This window comes from Muscardinus avellanarius (genome assembly GCF_963383645.1).
Source record: "Muscardinus avellanarius genome assembly, chromosome: X".
NCBI lineage: Eukaryota > Metazoa > Chordata > Mammalia > Rodentia > Gliridae > Muscardinus > Muscardinus avellanarius.
In genome coordinates, this window is record NC_137792.1 from 116290977 (window position 1) to 116310541 (window position 19565).

General features: G+C 35.5%; 1 protein-coding gene across 1 annotated transcript in view; it reads left to right on the forward strand.

Moving 5' to 3' along the window:
• LOC308279056 (sodium/hydrogen exchanger 2-like) overlaps window positions 1-19565 on the forward strand; it is a gene marked incomplete at both ends in the record, with an annotated part of 86924 nt that overhangs the window by 13945 nt on the left and 53414 nt on the right. The window contains 3 exons of the mRNA XM_080719019.1: window positions 8296-8513; window positions 12270-12337; window positions 18156-18248. Coding sequence (XP_080575145.1) covers window positions 8296-8513; window positions 12270-12337; window positions 18156-18248 — 379 coding nt within the window. The remainder of the gene's footprint in view (window positions 1-8295; window positions 8514-12269; window positions 12338-18155; window positions 18249-19565) is intronic.

Below are 19565 nucleotides of genomic sequence, written 5' to 3' on the forward strand. Positions count from 1 at the left end.
TATTGTTTTAGCTCTGAATGCCACCCATCCTTTTGCTCTTGATGCATTTATGATTATCTTTTTGACCTCTGTTTGAATATTACGTGGTACGAAGTTCTTCTCTGATTTCTTCTTATTTGGGTTCTGCCTGTGTCCTATATATGGATGTAAAATTTCATTTCCAAATATTTGGGCAATTCTCTGATATTATTTCTCTGAAGAGGTTTCTAATGCCCTTAGTTTATGCTTCTATTTCTTCTTCAATACCTATTATCTGTAAATTAGATTGTTTCAAATTATTGCATATATCTTGAATATTTTGTGTTGTCTTATGGTGTTCTCTATATTCTTGACTGTGTTGCCAGTTTTAATGAGATGTCTTCTAAGAATGTGTCTCAATTTTCTATATCATCTAGTCTTCCAGAGCTTGTTTCTTTTGACATATTCATTTCACTTACTGTTTGCTACATTTTGCAGCGGGTCATTTTTTGGTTCTTAAGGATCTCAATTTCTTTACTGATATGTTCTTTTATATCCTGTACTCTTTCTCTGATTTTTATTTCTAAAGTCTTTAATTGTGCTGAAAATTAGAATTCTGACTTCTTGTTCCAGCATTTTCTGCAGCTTTATGTTGGTGGTCTTCAATGTTGTTGAGTTGTGAAAGTTGATTGTTTCCTTATTAGTCTTTATTCTCATGTTTTCAGGATTATCATGTTTGTGTCTGTTATTTTAGCATCTTCTTCCATTTTGCATGGGAATTCTATGTGTATTTTTTGTTCCTTAAAGGTAAGTATTATCCTGGGGATATATATTTGCCTCCGTGACTCTGTCTCATATAATCAGACTTTTGCCTTAGTCCTGCAGAACCACTTTAATAGAATATAGTTCTGAGTCAGTGCAGACAAGCAATGTTCTCTAATTGGCCGCAGGCCTTCATGCTTTTTGGACCCAAACTCAGCAGGGCAAGAGACTATAATTTTCAGAGCCTTCAGCCCAGGTGGCTGAGATATAGTGCCCCAGCCACACTACCATAATAACATGGTTTGCAATCACAAGAAAACCCTACCCACCACTGGCATCCACTGATTGGTTCATAGGACGTGATCTCAGCAGGGACAGAAATTATGTTTTTTGGAGACTATAGCCCAGCTGACTGAATATTGATGCCCTATCGACTCCAGCACTATTTTGCTGGTTGCAATCACATGAAACCCTGTCAGTCTCTCCTCTCTGTGCTTACTATCAGACCCAAACCATACCAGCAGAGATACTGTAGCATTTCAAATCTGTAGTATGGCTATCTGAGTCAAATTGACTTAGTAGCACAATTGTTGTTCTGCCAGCTCTGATCGTGTGATACCTTGTTGCTCCTGGCCTCCCTGCTTTCAGTGACCAAATTCTGCCTGGGGAGAGATTGTACTGTTCTGAGACTGGGGCACAGGTGGCTGAGTTATTTAGCTCTAGGGACAATACTACTACTCTGGGTGGCTGATTTGACCTTGTCATTTACCTTCAGTACATGTGGTACCCAGACAACATGAGGCAAGGTTTTATAGCCTTCTGAGCCTGCAGCAGAGTTGTCTGAATTATTTTGCCTCACAGACACCCCTGAGAATAATCTTGAGGTTATCACTGGAGACCTCACAAGGGCCAGAATGCTGCTGACTCTAGGTCCCTGCATGAGTGATTCTAGAGACTGTCTGCTAGTTCATATTTGTGCTGTGTCTAACTGTAGCCCCCATCCCTACCTCCTCAGCAATAGTCTGCAAACTCACAGACCTCACAGGGTTGGACTTGGCAGGAAAATCCCTGCATCCATGCAAGCTCCTACTGGGATGTTTTGCAAATTCCTGGTCTTGGTGAGCTCAGTTGTAACCTCTTAGGTTTGTTTAGGAAGGATCTGTAACTTTTCAGTCTTGAGGATTTCAGCTGGTGCCACTAGGGTTCAGTGTGTGTGTGTGTGTGTGTGTGTGTGTGTGTGTGTGTGTGTGTTTTGGTGGTACTGGGGTTCCTGGAAGCCCTTCTACCTCCGGGCTACACTCCCAGACCTATTTTATACTTTTTTTATTTTTGGAAACAGGGTCTCTTAAGCCAGCGTGGCTGGCTTCGAACCTGCGCGATCCTCCTGTCTCTGCCTCCCAAGCGCGGGGATTACAAGTGTATGCCACCATGCCCGGCCTCTCTGTGTGGTTTGCATGGTTGGTCTGAAGATTCACAGTAGTCCTTATGAGGTGGAATTTAGCTGCTTGGGTCCCTGTAGGAAGGATTGGTACTTTCTTGATTCTGAGAAGTTTAGCTGCAGCCCCAGTAATTCACTGGATGATTTGGCTGAGTAGGCTGAAGAGTTGCAGTCTTGAACTGAATGGAGAGAAGAATGCACTTGTTTTGGGTGTTGGTTCTCTGAAATCAGTAGCTTGACAAGATTTAGCTTCTTTTCTGGAGTTGGTTTCCGAGAGCCACTGGGTTTCAACAATCACCAGTTCCTATGCAGGCCTGCCAAGATGGCACCTTATTTTTTATTTTGACACAGCATCTTGCTCAGTTGTTGAAGGTCTTGCTCAATTTCTGAGGCTGGTCTCAAACCTGTTAACCTCCTGTTTCAGTGATAGAAATAAATTTTCATGGTTCTGCATAAAAAGATGTGTCCAAAAATGGCTCAGCAAGGTGATTTTACCTTTTACAAAAAGGGTTTTGTCACAAGGGAAGCCACATATAAAAGCAGCAAGACTCTGCTTCAAAAGTAAAATGTAAGCTGATCTTGGTGGCTCATGCCTGTAATCCCAATACTTCAGAGGTTGATGAAGGAGATTGCTGGATTGGGAGCAGCCTCAGAAACTTAGCCAGGCCCTTAGCAACTCAGTGAGACCTTGTTTCAATTTAGAAATAAAATAAGGCTGAAGGTTTAGCTTCAAGTAGAATGCCCTTGAGTTCAGTCCCCAGCACGACAAAAAATTAAAAATACAAATACAAAATAAAAGAGCTAAAAGTGTAGCTTAGAAGTAGAGTGCCCTGGTTCAATCCTTACAACCAAGAAAAGAATTTCTCAACCATTTTTTATTGATAGGGACTACAAACATCTTTAAAAGTGAATCTATTAGACTAAGTACATGTATCTTTAAGTTTAAAGAATCAATTATTCAAGTGTAATCAGAGGGCAAATGTTTAATTGCTATCTTGTATTTCTAAATCGACCTTGCATTTCTGTGATATAAGGAGACAAAATAATACAACGAATGGAGGTGCAGTTGGTTGATGAATTAAAATATCTGAGGGCAAATGTTTAATTGTTATCTTGCATTTCTAAATTGACCCTGGGTTTCTGTGATATAAGGAGAAAAAATAATACAGCGAATGGAGGTGCAGTTGGTTGATGAATTAAAGTATCAGAATTGGCAGTTTTTCTCCAGTCTAGTCTTTTATTTAATTAAAAAAACCTCTACTTATAGCACTATAAGACTTCTAGTTACCAGGATGTATAGTTTAGCCTGGCATTACTTATTAGCTATGTTCTGGATTAAATAGGCTTTGTGTCTGGGAGAACAATCACAGTTCATAATATTGATATCTTCAGATTATAAATTATAAATCAAATTATAAGTATTATATTTATAATTATGAATATTATATATTTATAAATAATATACAATATTCATTCATATTGTATAAATATTATATATTTATATACTTTAATAATAAATTATATAAATATATAATTTTTATCTAATTCTTTAGAAATATGAAATGTGCCTGAAGACCAATCACAATTTTGTATGCCGGATATGGTGGCACACGACTGTAATCCCTGTGCTTGGGAGGCTGAGACAGGAGGATCACACAGGTTCGAAGCCAGCCTCAGCTACTTAGTGGGGCTCTCAGCAACTTAGTGAGACCCTGTTTCCAAATAAAGTATAAAAATAGGTCTGGAAGTGTAGTGCAGAGGTAGAAAAGCCCCTGGGTTCCGCCCTCAGTAACACACACACACACACACACACACACACACACACACACAATTTTGTCTTACAAATGAATGATAATTAATTGCTAATTTTCTTTTTATTCTACTGGTTTGTGCATTATTTAAACATATATATATATATATATATATATATATATTCTTATGATCAGGTTCCATAAAACTTAGACAAGATGACAAGATGGATAAGATCTGGAAATGTTAGAGTGATAGAGTTGCAGAATACATTCCTATAAATGAAATAACCATTGCAGACAAAATTTATATTTTTTCTTATTAATTTTTTTAGTTTTCTATTGTTGCATTTTAGTCATACATCTTAATGGAGTACAAGAGCATAAAGACATACATGCATACAAACATCACTCGTTTAGCCAGCCCTCTTATTCCTACCCTATTCCTTCCTTCCTCCCTCATTCTCATGTTTGGCTTATTGGTTGACTTTTATTTGTGTATGAATGTACATCATGTACGATAGCTTTGCAAAAATATATAACATAAGGTATATCATCTTAACCATTTTTAATTGTACAATTCAGTAAAGGCACATATATTCACATTCAGCCAATCCTTTCTTTATGTGGTACTGGGGATTGAATCAAGGGTTGATCCACCTCTAAGCTATACCTCACCCCTATTTTTTTTTTTTTTTGTGGTAGTAGGGATGGAACCCAAGGGCATTCTACCTCCGAGCTATATCCCTAGCTCTATTTTTTTATTCTTTATTTTGAAACAGGGTCTCGCTGAGTTGTAAAGGGCCCCACTAAGTAGCTGAGGCTGTGCTCAAACCACGATCCTCCTGTCTCAGCCTCCCGAAGGCTGGGGATACGAGCGTGTGCCACCATGCCTGGCTACCCCATACCTATTTTTTAATATTTTGTTTTGAACCAGTATTTCATTAAGTTGCTGAGAGTCTTGCTAAGTTACTCAAGCTGGCCTTGAATCTAAAATCCTACTCTCAGATTCCTATGTACTAGAATTACAGGCATGGGTCACCACACCTGGCTCAGCCATACTTTCTTGATCAAATCACCTTAATTGCCACACCATTCTAATAAAAGATTCAGTTGCCTTTTTATACACTTGGAAAGACAGTTGGTAAATTTGTTACTGTTATTCAAATATCAAATCCTAACAAATACTGATGTGAAATTGCTCTTAAAAGTCAAAAGATATACTGTTGTAGGAACTGCAGCCAGATTTATTGAAGACAATTATCTCTTTTATTTTTGATATACTAAAATGAAGCTAAAAGAGGCATTTTTGGCACAGCCTATAAGAATTAATCTTTTGTTTCTGATAAGTACATGAATATCTTCCTTGCAAAAGAGACTCACCAAAAAACTGTGAGAAAATAAATCTTCCTTCTTTTAAGTTGTGAAGTCAAGTCTTTTTTTTTAATTATAATTATGTGAGAATGTTGACACTTTAGAAAAAATGAAAGCAAGCTGGGAATGGTGGTGCACACTTGTAATGCCAGCATTTGGTAGCCTGAGACAGGAGGATTGTGGTTCGTGGACAGCCTCAGTTATTTAGTGAGGCCCTTTGCAACTCAGTGAGACCCGGTTTCAAAAAAAGAATGAAGCCAGGCGTGGTGGCATGCTTGCAATCCCTGCGCTTGGGAAGCAGAGATAGGAGGATAGTGCAGGTTCAAAGCCAGCTGCGCTGGCATAAGAGACCCTGTTTCCATATAAAAATATAAAAAAATAGATCTGGGAGTCTAGCCCAGAGGTAGAAGGGCTTCCAGGAACCCTAGTACCACCAAAAAGAAAGAATGAAAAATAGGGCTGGGTTCCATCTCCAGTACCACAAAAAAAAAAAAGAAAAATGAAAGCGAAATATTATCAATACTTGTAAAACATTAAATCATAATTCACACAAATGAAACACCTTGTGTGTATTTGAAAATTTTATAGAGGTAGTTAAGAGCATGGAATCTTCAGGCAGCTATGGATACAACTCTACTACTTCTCAGGATATCTTGAATAAATTATTTAATCTTCATGCCTTGCTCTTATGCAACATGTAGTCATTAAATATGGTTATTTCATAAAGATGGATCTGAGAGTTAATTGAAATAAAATAGATAAAACACAGTATACATACTCATCACAAAATAAGCATTGAAGAAATGCTAGTTATAATTGTATATAAATATGTAAATGCGGAAAAATGGGGATTAAACTTGTCAAATGGTGTTTTGACATCAATAACTATCTTAAGTCAATTTGTCTTTAATTAAATCTCATGGGTTTAATTGGAGTAGATCAATATGCAAGAACTTGAAGTAATTTTAAAGAATGTTCACAGTAAATTATTACTGATATTAAAGAAGCCGAGGAGGACTTTTTGTTTTGTTTTATTTTTTTGTTTGTTTTGTTGTTGTTTTTTTTTCTTTTGGGGATAGATCCTTGTGCATTTTAAGCAGGGATTACTTATTGAGAGTCCCTTTGTGAGTCTAAGTTTAACCAGGGCTGAAATGTGAACCTACTTTGTTGTTCATCATTGCTTCACCTACTTTGGATTTTTATATATGACAATCTGGCAATTTCCAGAGTAGTTTAGTTCAAATGAAAGATTAGCAGCCTACTCTGTGTGTGTGTGTGTGTGTGTGTGTGTGTGTGTGCATGTGTGTGTGTGTGTGCGCACGTGCATGTGTGTGTGTTGTTAGGGATTGATTTCAGAGGCATTAATTCCAGAGGCATTGTATCTCTGAGATATACCCTTACCCTTAATTTATTCATTTTATTATTTTTTTTAGTTTTTGAAACAGAGTCTCACTGAGTTGCTATGCTAAGCCTAGCGATAAGCGTGTGATCCGGGTGTCTCAGCCTCCCAAGAATTGGGATTACAAGGATATGCCAACATGTGGGGCTGCAATCTATATTTTGTATGTCCCAGGCATGAATTCCCAAATTTATTAGCTTACCCTGTACCCTTTCAGAAAAAGATACTCAGCGTTTTCTAGACTGCCTCCACCTCTGCCCCCTTATGTTTATTACCTATCCCCAGTTGCACCTGAGGCTTCTCTTCTGCCTCTTGCATCTTCCAGAGTCCCCCTCTCCATGACTACATCCATGAATTTGGGAATCTATGCCTTAGAATATAACATTATAATATAGATTTAGAGTTGTTTCTTATCCGGTCCTAGGTAAGATTTACCTGCATTATAAGTCTGTACTCTATATTTCTCATTTTGGCATTTATACCCTCTCTGGTTTTTAATGTGGGCCATTTGGGGGGATTTAAAAATGGTTATAATAGAGATAGATGAACGAATGTCTGTTTTTACATTAGCTTTGACATCAGTGCAAATATGTGAATGACTATTACTATTCCTCACAACTTCAGTCGAGAGTAATGTAAAGCTGGGCGTGGTGGCACATGCCTGTAATCTCAGTATTTGTGAAGTTTAAAGAGGCCTATCACAGATGTGAGGACAGCCTGAACAACATAGTGAGATTCTAGCAACCTAGTGAGACTTGATTTTAAAACAAAAACAAGTGAAAATAAAAATTCTTCGGAGGTGAAGGGGTAGAATAGCCCTGGGTTAAATCCCCAGTATCACACACACAGAAACACACATACACACATGTGTGTGCATGTGCGTGCATACACACTTAAAAATGATTGAGTATGGGGAGCTGACAGATTGTTGCTCATTGCATGTACAAGGCTCTTTTTACCCTTGTACCTTGCTAACAGTCCCCAGGTTAATACTTGATATTTAGATAACAACTTACTCTTCCATGAATAAGAATAGGAAGAAAATCTCGCAGGTCAGAAACTATTTTTTGTGTATGGAAATAGACAAAATGCTCTTGAAGAACACTTAGGAAGGATTACTAAACAGGAGGATAAAACCATAATTTTGATAGCATGGTGAGTAGACTAAAATGGTTATGGCTTCTTTGGGCATTGAATACTACTTTTATTCCCAACACTATACTGCTTTAAAGGCTACAAGCATAAATTTCTTATTGCTAACAGCTACCTCTTAGTGACTTGCTGCCAACTAGTGATTAGAACCTGTCAGTGCAAAGTTATATAAGGAGGACAGATTAGACAATGTTAAAGATGATAAAGCAGGCAGGTACTTTTCAGCACACAGATGGGCATGGAAACTATAATTTATTTGGAAAGCTAAGCATTTGGTAGTCATAGAAATGTTATTGTATAACTTCTGGGGAAATGATATGTTTTTTCATATTCTAGAAAAACTAGAAAAAAAACTAAGGCATCTTGAGTAACAGTAATCTTGATTTAGTCTTCAAGAATGTTCATGTGATCACTTTCTCTTAAAGTTAAATGTAAATATTACTCACGCATTTTGTTTTCTTTAGAATTATTACTTGTGCTATGAGCATGAAACGCTACGTGGAAGCTAACATTTCTCAGAAGTCTCATACTACTATCAAGTACTTTATGAAGATGTGGAGCAGTGTTAGTGACACACTTATCTTCATTTTCCTCGGTGTTTCTACCATTGGAAATAACCATGAATGGAATTTGCCTTACATTTGCTTCACTGTTATTTTTTGTCTTATATGGAGAGTGTTAGGTAAGGTGAAAACTATTGACCATAGGAAACTGTGCCAAGTGAAATGGAGATCTTATTAGAAGCAAGAAATTTGAGATGTTAAATATGCTATTCTTTCTATACTTCTCATATATCATCACTTACGTTGAAAGTATATCATAGAAAGATTAAGAAATGGAATATTTCCATAGCACGTATCTATAATCCCAATACTTAGGAGGCTGAGAAAGGCTCATGGCCAGCCTTGGCAATTTAGCAAGGACCTCCACGATTTAGACTCTGTTTCAAAATAAAAAAACAAAGTAGGGCTGGGGGTATAGTTCAGAGGTAGGATACTTCTGTGTTCAATCCCCAGCAAGACAAAACAAAACAAAGAAAGAAACACAAAAAGGGAAGGGAGAAAAGGGCTCTTGAGATAGATGACCTGAAATAAAATTCTAGCTTTATTCCTTAGTCTTGTTGCTTTGGCAAAATTATATAATCACGCTAGGCCTTTGCCTTTTCAACAGTAAAATGTGAGTAGTGTGCTTTTGAGGCTGCTGAGCGACACCTATTGTCCCCAAGCCATACCTGCTAGAGTTTGGCTATAGCTAAGCTCTTCTTGGTACAACCATTAAGAGCTTGTTTGGAGGTTATAGAAAGGGAGAGCACAGCTATTTGTATACTTTTGTCTTAGGAATGGTCCTCCTTTGTCAGGAAAAATTATACTTTTTCACTATAGAGTGGCTCTTTGGGAGGATACACATAGAGTAGTGATGAAGATACTGCTTAGTCTTCTAGAGATCAGCCAAATCAGCCTTGGTGATCAACTGGGTGGCAAATGTAGTCAGATTACCCTCGCATTCAACAACTCTTATATTAAAAATACCTTCATTTGTAATGAAGTGAAATACACATGTATAGTGTATTTTCACCCTGGAAACATCACACTTTTATTGTTAAATTGAGCTTTCTCTTTAATCTTACATTTTATACTATGCATAGGTTTTCAGTTTATAGTTTATCATCTTTCCTTGACATGAATATCCCTACCTGCACAAATGAACAGAATCGTTGCAGACTTTCCATCGGAGGCTATTAAACTTACTCTCATAATACTAAAAGGCACATTAGGAAAATTGCTTAGGGTTTCAAGCATGAATAATAAGGCAGGCCAGAGTGTGTTTTATTATCCATTAAAATGTGTTTAGGTTGCCATTAACAGTGAAACCATCCCCTGAATGTCATACAAGTTCATAGAGGGCTATTTTGAGCTTATTCTGAGCCCACTGGAAGATTTTACTAGGATTGTAAAATATTCTTTTTATCTAAACATTTTAAAAAATAATTTGAATAAAAAAATCTATTTTGAGTCCATATGCTATGTAAAAAGGTGACACACAAGAAAAATGTCAAGGATAATTGAGGATGTTTTTCTATAAAATGTTAACATCTAGCAAAAGCAAGCATTAAGATGAAGGTCAGGCTCTCTATAAATTTTTATATGTAATTTTCTGTGAAAATTCAGGAGAATAAAATGATCTTTCCAATATTATTTTTTCTAAACTATAAGGTTTAGAAAATTAATGCCTATGGTATAAGGACAGAAGAAAAGAAATTCCTATTATAATACAGTCAATGGGATATATGCAATTCCATAAGAATGACATCACAATTTGACTCAATGCTGTGCCTAGAAATGAAGGGAAGAGATGAGCTACTGAGTATAGACCATGGAAGCCATGGTATTTTTTTCTGTGTACATTAGCTCTAGTAAGTGGCATTCTTTTGCAAATCTATTTATTTAAAAGGTTTTAGTAGTTGGCACATAAGACTGTGTTCCTTTTTCTTTGGGGGGGCTATGTAGGATCAATAAAAAGCAAGCTTAAAAGTCAGGTTTATGTCAATATTTGATTAGTTGAAGTAATACACCTACGTTGACTTAATGCAGTTTAACTTAATACATTTGCTAGATTACTTGTCCTGTTAACTAAAATTATAATTAAATAAATAATGATTATAGTGTCGCTAGTTTGAGTTCTGGTAATTTTAATATGGCATAAGGATGGTTGGCAATGTTATTATACATGCTTAGGAATTTATTGGAACAACCAAAATGTTCAATACTAGGGGAGTACGGGAGTAGATAAAACAAAATTTTGGAGAAATAGTAATATAAATATAATTATATGTGGACTTGGAAATTCTGATTACAAAGCATTAACAAGAGTTTTCTCTGAATGGTAAAATTATCAGTATATGTGCTTCCTTTGCATATTTGTATTTTTCTCTATGAGTTTCTACTTTTTAGCCAAAAAGAATTTTAACAGTTAAAGAAAACTAAATTTTTAATGTAAAGATCTAGACTTTTTAGTTTTTTGTTTTAAATTAATTATGCCTATTCCAGTAGCTTGACTATACTTTTATTTTGCCCTGTAAACTATTTAAAGTGAATTAAAATGTTTTAAACAATAGAAAATAGAAACAATTCTTAGTCATCCACAAAGGGCATCAAGTTCACTGTGTTACCTCAAATCACCATATACACAAATGCAGAGAATATGGAATTTGTTTCAAATTTCAATTTTGTCTAAACTGTTTGCTGGACAGTTAATTTCAGTTCAAGTTTTGGGTAAGAATCCCTACTTGATAACTGTCAAGGTGTTTTATATTCTCTTTATGATTGTGAAGTAAATCTTTTCTAACCCTCTTCACCTTAAAATATGTAAGATGAGCTGGGTGTGATAGTGCAAGCCTGTAATCCCAGTATCTTGGGAGGCTGAGAACAAGGAGGATTACAGGTTCAAGGTTAGTATCAACACTATAGGAAGGTCCTCATCAACTTAATGAGACCCTGTTTCAAAATAGTAAATAAATAAATAAAATAAATAGACCTGGGGTTGTATCTCAGAGGTAGAACAGCCCTGGATTCAATTTCTAGTACCATAAAAATAAAACATAAAAATAAATAAGTAAATAAAAATTAAAAAGAAATGAGATGGAAAGAAAGTAGTGTATAACTCAAATATAGTAATATGTAACATATAACATAGAGGTGAGATTTCTGGAAGAAAGATTTAATGTCTTTCAAACTCTATCAGTACATGACATAGTACTGATATCATGGCAACATTAGATTTTGAGATTGTAGTCATGTGTGAGTAACGAAAAGCTATACTGAAGGTCTCATAACACTGGCCCTGGGTGGGTGGAGAAAAACGACTTTTCTTCAATGTCTTGAGCTAGTTGAAAGTCTTCCACGAGTCTTGCACATTTTTAGCACTTAGTTCATTAACTTGGATCAGCTCAGCGGTATTTATAACACTGAAGAGATATGTTATATTTTGTTTGTAGAGATTGCTTTTGCAGAGAATCCTCATGGGCCTAAGAAAGGGAATTGTATTTCTTTTACTTAAAAAAAACTGAGAAATATAAGAAGCAAAAGCCAAAACACAACCAAAACAAAACACCACTATTTAAATAAACTTCCTGAAAGTAATTGTATGAAATAAACCTTTCAGTGGTTTAATTATCTTAGGCTTTTAAATTATTCATCAGAAATCCTTAGAATTCTAATCTAGTTCAGTGCTAATTTATAACAACACATTTATAAATATTTTCTTTCTGTTGATTAATTAGCTTTTCTCCTCTTTTTATTGGAAAATTTAGGAGTGCTTGTGTTGACTTTCTTCGTGAGCAAATGTCATATGAATACAGTCACAAGAAAGGACCAGTTTATTATAGCCTATGGGGGACTGAGAGGAGCGATCTGCTTCTCTCTTGTTTTTCTGCTTCCAGAGTTTCCCAGAAAAAAGCTCCTCATTGCAGCAACCACAGTTGTTATCCTTTTTACCGTTTTTGTGCAGGTAAACAAACTATTTTAGTAGTGTAAATTGAAATCTTCAACTTAGATTAAAAAAAGAAACAACATTCTCTCTCTCTCTCTCCTCTCTCTCTCTCTCTCTCTCTCTCTCTCTCTCTCTCTCTCTCTCTCTCTCTCTCTCTCATCTGTCTCTCTCTGTCTGTCTCTCTCTTCGGTAGGGAGGATTGAATCCAGGAGTGCTCTAACCTCTGAGCTTAATCTCCAAAACTATTTTTATTTTTTATTTTGAAATAGGGTTTCACTGGATTGCTGAGGGTCTTGCTAAATTGCTGATACTGGCCTTGACCTAGGATCTTTCTTTCTAAGCCTCCCAAGCTATATCAGACTCACCATTCTCTTTTAGTAACTTAAAATGAAGTGTTTGGTTTAAGAGAGACAGTTATAGTATGTGAGATAGCTTTTTCAATAACTCAAACTGAACATTTACAGAAGATAAGATTTATTTTCAAATCAATAGAGGAATAGGAGTATGTACACTTTATTCAAGTGGCAGACACCAATAGCTTTAGAACCTACACTCCATTTTAGCTACTAAAAGGTAAGGTTGAAGGCAGAAAATGATATAAATAAGATACTTTAGGATTTTAATTCTAAGACACATTTTCTCTTGAATTGTTCCTTTGGCCTGTATACATAACCACTTCTCTCAAATTCGCATTTCCTTTAGTTTTGAAAATGTAAAGTAAAAAATCTTGGAATAATGTCTAAAACATCTTCATTCATTAAATGAGACAGTATATAAATAAATTTTTAAATAAAAATTTTATTAAACTTTAATAATTTTGTGTACTAGAACAATGATAGTGAATATTTCTTTTACTCTGTATATGTATATATGCTAGAGGATAATTTGACAGACTTTCCTTTATTTTTATTTTTTCTTTAATTAAAGTTATAGTTTGATACATAAAAACAGTGTTTAGGCATATTAAATGAGTAATAAGTGAGGTTTCAATACATATATTCATTATATCATGTTTAAATCAGGCTAAATATATCTATTTCCTTAAACATTTATCATTTCTCTATGGAAAATACTTTCAAAATCTTTTCCTATAACTTTTTGAAGTGTATAGTACATTAGAGTTATTTGTAGTCACCCTGTTGTGCAACGCCACACCAGAAAATTTTACTCCTATTTACCTAAAACAATATATTTTGAGGTAAGGTAGTATAATGTGCCCTTCATTGTTCATTTTTTTGGTCAAGTCCCAGCTTCAAATAGCTTATTATTTTTTGTAGAACCATATAGGATTTTTTCAAGTTTTGTAAAGAATGCCATTGGTGTTTTGATAGGGACTGCATTGAATCTGTAGCTGACTTTTGCACATAATATTATTAATTCTACCAATCTAAGAATACAAATGTCTTTCCATTTTTTTGTGTCCACTTTTTGTATTTCTTTCATCAGTGTTTTATCATTTTCATTAAAAAGATCTTTCACTTCTTTGAATTCATTTCCAAGTATTTCATTTTTATAGCTGTTATAAAGGGGATTACAGACATGTACCACAATGACATGCACCACATATATCAATAATTTTAAAAGGATGGATATTCTGGGTTTAGTGCTCATTTTTGGCTAATTTTATCCTTAAGCATTATTACAATCTCATTCCACTATTTTGTCCTGTAAGGTTTCTGTGGCAAGATTGCACTCTGGCAAATCATGATATCTTGATGTTATATATATTTTCTCTTGTAGCTTTAAGAATCATTTATTTAGAATTTGATAAGATGTCGTGGGTAGACTTGGTAGAGTTAAACTTGACTGATAACCATTAACCTTCTCAACTATAAATCTTTATATCCTTCTCTAGGTTTGGGAAATTTTCTGGTTTTATTTCTTTTAATATGATTTTTCACACCTTTGCAATTCTGAAGTTCTTCTGGAACCCCAATGACACAAATATTTTTAATATTATCCTAAAGTTTCTAAAAGCTTTTTCTCTTTTATTTTCTCCTCTGAAAGTGAATTATATATACTTTGTCTTCAAGCTCACTAATTCTTCTGTCTTATTTATCCTGCTATTGATGCCTTCTATAATTTTTTGTATGTGTGTGTGTGGTACTAGGGCTTGAACCAAGGAGAATTGAGTTACAGCCTCAGCCCTAGTTTCTTCTTTATTTTGAAATAGGGTCTCACTAATTTGCTGAGGTCCTTGCTAAGTTGCTAAGGCTGGCCTCAAACCTGAGATTATAGGCTTGTGCCAACACGGCTGTATTCTACCATGTTTTTCATTTTACCTTGTGTATTTTTCAGTTCAAGAATTTCAATTTTATTTTTTTTAATTGATTTGCTCTCTTAAGCTTCTTTGTTAAAGCACTGAAACCCTTTCTGTTTTCTTCAACTTCACTGACTTTCTTAAAATAGTTCCTTTAAGTTCACTCTCTGAGAATTTTCCCATAGTGAATATTTTCTGGTCAGTTTCTGTTATTTTATTTTGATTATTAGGTAAGGTCATTGTTTCTCTTTTTAAAATTAACTATACATTTGTTTTTTTTTTTTGTAAGACTGGGGATTGAACCCAAGACATTCTACCTTTGAACTATATCGCCAGCCCTATTTGATTTTTTTTTTTTGGGGGGGGGTTTGGAAGCAAGGTCTTGCTAAGTTGTTAAAGGCCTCTGTAAGTTGCTGAGGCTGGAAGCTACTCTGTGATTCTCCTGTGTCAGCCTCCCAAGCATTGGTATTATAAGCATGTACCACCACACCTGGCTAAGTTATAGTTTCTTGAAAGCTGCTTTTTTTGTGGTACTTGGATGGAAAGTAGGGGTGTTTTACCTTTTAGCTACACCTGTAGCCCTAATTTATTTTTTTATTTTAAAACAGGGTCTTGCTAAACTATTGCAGGATAACCTCAAATCTGAAATTGTCTTATTTCTGCCTCCCAAGTTTTGGGATTACAGACAATACAATGGTCCCTGGCTTCCTGAAAACTCTTGATGAAACTATTGACGTTTGTTGATGCATGACTTCCTCTGGGCTTTGAAGAATTTTTAATTCCAGCATTCATAAAATGTCTTTGTTTGTGCTTTTTCTCTTGGAAATCTTAAGCAGGCTTTTTATTTTTCTCTGAGACTCCATTCACTTCCAATCTTTGAGAACTGGCTGGTTAGCAGACCTGGGTTTCCCTGAGGTCATCTGTTGGTGTGTTGTCACTTTTTCATCACTAGAGGGTGATCCAACCCCAGGTTTCTCTTTAATCCACAGTTTGTATTTTGTTCTGGAAGAACCTGGGGAAAATCCTAGAAAGTATATCCCTTTCCCATTTCGAAACCTCTTATTAGAACTAAAATAGGCCTAGACTAAAGTTGTCATTCTGTGGTCAGTCACTGTGGGATTTTGTTTGGCAGAATCATTATGTATTAGCCTCAAGCTGCTATGCCCATTTCTTGCCACCAATATAACTGATCACATCCTGATATCATAGAACCTATGATGAACACGGCCCTGGAGAAGGGCCAAAGCCTATGTTTCTATTAGCTGTCTATTGCTGAGATGAACTTGTGGCCCCAGAGTGCTACAACAAAACCTAGAGCTGTTTCAGAAGACAAACTTGAGTTTGGCTCAACAGGGCTTAGGTTTTTTCTTTGCTGGAGTTTATCTCCAAGAACTGCAGAGGGCCTCACTAAGTAGCTGAGGCTGTCTGCGAACCGCGATCCTCTGGTCGGTCTCAGCCTCCCGAATGCTGGGATTACAAGCGTGTGCCGCTACACCCGGCTTCCTATTAGTTTTCTGCAGTCACTGGCTCAACAGGGCTTAGGTTTTTCTTTGCTGGAGTTTATCTCCAAGAACTGCTATATTCACCAGAAGAGATGCCTAGAGCTCTTTTCAGTCCCCTGTTCTCTGTGATGCCTCCAATTCAAAAGGTTTCAAGTTACCTTTCTTTGTTAAGTTCTTCTTTTGCCAAAAAGTAATATTTTCACTTGTTGAGTTCCAAGTCTCAGAGCAATCAAAATGTGCTGCCTTCCTCTATTCCACCATCTTGATTCCTTAAATCTTCAACTTTCCTTTAAACAAAAATAATTATTCTCTAACTTTGGTGATTTATTAGGTATTGGATTTTTATGTAAATGACTCTAAAGTCCAACATTCATTTTCCACTAACTTTAAAAGTAATTAATTGTATTTAACCAGTCCCCACAATTTTTCTTTCTCAGAACTTTAACTGGCCTTCAATTTGTTGTATGAGTCAAGTAGTAAAATGTCACTTCAAAGTACAAAGTCAGGGTAATGAATTAGTTTTCATTTTCTCATCTTTTAAAAAATTGTATAATTATTTCACAGCATTCATATTCTCCTCTAACTTTACATTTCCTCCGTGTTTTCAAATGTATCCCACTTTCAAATACTTTATAATTTTGTATTTACAATTCTCCTGTTATTTTAAATAATGCTTACCCTTTTTAAGGCTTTGAGCTGGGAGTTTTGGTGGGGCTTAGCTGTTTTGAGTAGGTGATTGAAACCAAAGACAGATTGTACAATGGAGATTCTCTCATGTCATTACACCACCACCATCTAGTGGTTACAATATTTTGAAGAATGTTAAATTTTCAAATTAAGACCCAATGGGAGAAAATTCTTCAGTGTTATATTCTATATATTGGTGATTGATGAATTATCATAATGTGCTTCAGGCAGTTAGTACCAAGTCTACCATTAGTAGAATATACTTTTTGATTTTTTGTTTCTGATGTATGGAAAATATTTTGTAAACATACACCGTTATTTTTTCCCATGGTTCTTTTAAAATATTTTATTGGTGCATTGTGATTATACATTATTTGAGGTTCAAAGTGATACTATAATGGAAAACATATAAAATGGCTCCACTAATGTCTAAGAAGGACTTGGCTCCCAAAATGTGAACTGAGTCTGTACCTGAGTGAAACATACTATGTGTAAGCATAATTTGCAATGCTCAAGAATGCCACAAAACACCCAGGCATAAATGGGCTAGGTCTTGACAACTAATGTTATCACCTAACAACTTGATGGGTATAAGTCCTGAAGATTGAATGGTGCAGCTTTGATTACTCTGGTGCCTCGACATTCTGACCCCACTATCAAGGCTGAACACTGATTCAGCCAGTGTGGCTGGTAACTGTTGGGCAATTCTTTACTTTGTTCTGGTCAAGGCCACCTACCAATCCTCTCAGTGTGGTAATCTTTCACTGGTGAAGGCTACTTTTGGCTTAGGCCTTTTTGGCATCCTGCCCACCTCAGTTTCCTACTCCCTGAGCCTTACCATTACAGAGTTAATGCTGACTCAGCTAGCCTTGCTGGTAGTCTTTGGGCAATTCTTCTCTTGCAGTCCAGTTAAGGATTCCCAAGGTGCTTCCTCTTGATGTAATTGTATCCCCCCCCCCCCAAGTGGAGAGTCCATATCTCTCACTTGGATAGTAGGAATCAGGGATGTGACCCCAGTTGTTAAAAACAGATTTGAGGGAAGAAAAAAAAAAACCTCATGAAACCAAAAATAACTTGGCATTGTAATTTACTTCTGCACAGAAGGGTGCAAGCACATGGGACAGGCATTTTGATCAGTCTTTTGTACCTTACCCTACAGGCCATTATACTGGTTCTGGAGCATGGATCTTACAATCTAATCAGATTGACTAGTTTTCACTGGACAGATTAGGCAAAAGCAGAAACATTAAACCATTATATCTGGGAGTGAAATATCTAGACATGTTACAAAATGAATACTTCAGCTACAATTACAAAATGGAAGCCTTCTGGTTTCTATGCAATCTTGTAACTTTTATAGAAAATATGATTTTCCTTTCTTACACAGTCCACAATCTGGAAGCACAACATCCATCCAGGAACTGGACTGTCCATCTATCCAGCAGTGAATGGACTGTCAGGAGGACCTGCTAATCAGACTGTACTAATACCAACTTTGCAATGCTTTATTATTATTTTCCCCTCTCTCAGCCATACTAATTAGTCTTAGCCATTAGTCATAGCAATTAGTTTTAGCAATCATGCTTATGTGATATATTAAATAATGAAGAAGCTGACTTAGTCATGTTTGCAATAAATATTCTTGAAATGATTGAGACCATGTTTTGGTTGTTTACACAAAATATATCTTCTCAGAATTGACATACATGCACACATCACTTACTGTATTTTTTCTTCTACATCCCACTTCACTCCTCTCTTTACCGTCCTCATACATGATAGTGATATTGGTAGCCATACTTTTATATATGGACATAACATTATTTGACATGCTTTCTTTCTCAATCTTCCATTTTTCCCTCCACATCTCCCTCCTCTAGTCCCTTTCTACTGTTCTACTGATGTCTTTCCTCAATTATCTGGAATCTCTTTTGTTTTCTACTTTCTCTGTAGCTTCTACAAATGAGAGAAAACATATGACCCTTGACTTTCTGAGACTGGAAGATTTAACTTACTGTAATATTCTCTAGTTACATAAAATTATTTTTCTTGAACCTTATTTATTTTATTTACCAACTCAGCCCCTGAAAACTACCACTTTTATTTTTTTTCTTTGAGTTTTTCTATTATAGAATCCTCAATAAATAGTTATATAGTTATATAGTTCTGATCCCTCTGTAAGTATACTCATTTTCTTGAGCCTACTGTCCTCCAGGCTTTTCTTCAGTTTCATATATGTAAGGATTTCTGTGATTTTTAAGACTGAATAATATTCCAATATATGAATTTATAGTACTTTATGTTCTGTATCAATTCATCTATTGATGGAGTTTTTAGTTTTTTTTATATATCCTGGCTATTGCTAATGATGTAATGAAGATGGGAATGCAGCCTATCTTTGTGACATCCTGATTTAAATTCTTTTGAATATGTACCTAGAATTTAGAATTCTGGATTTTACAGAACTTTTAAATTTAATTTTATGAGGAAACTACCTTCTGTTTTCCACAGCTGATGAGCCATTTAAATTCTCATCAATGGTGTGCACACAAGGGTTCAAATTTCTCCACATCCTTACTAGCACATATTATATCTTTGCTTTAAAAATAGCCATTTTTACAGGTACTTAAGTGATATCTCATTATGATTTTAGCTCATACTCTCCTGATAATTAATGGTCTTGATTATATCTTCATACATCTGTTGGCAATTTGTATGTTTTCTTTGGAGAAATGTTTATTCAAGTTTCATCCATTTTTTTCAAGTGGGCCTTTTGTTTTTTCTTACTGAGCTGTAG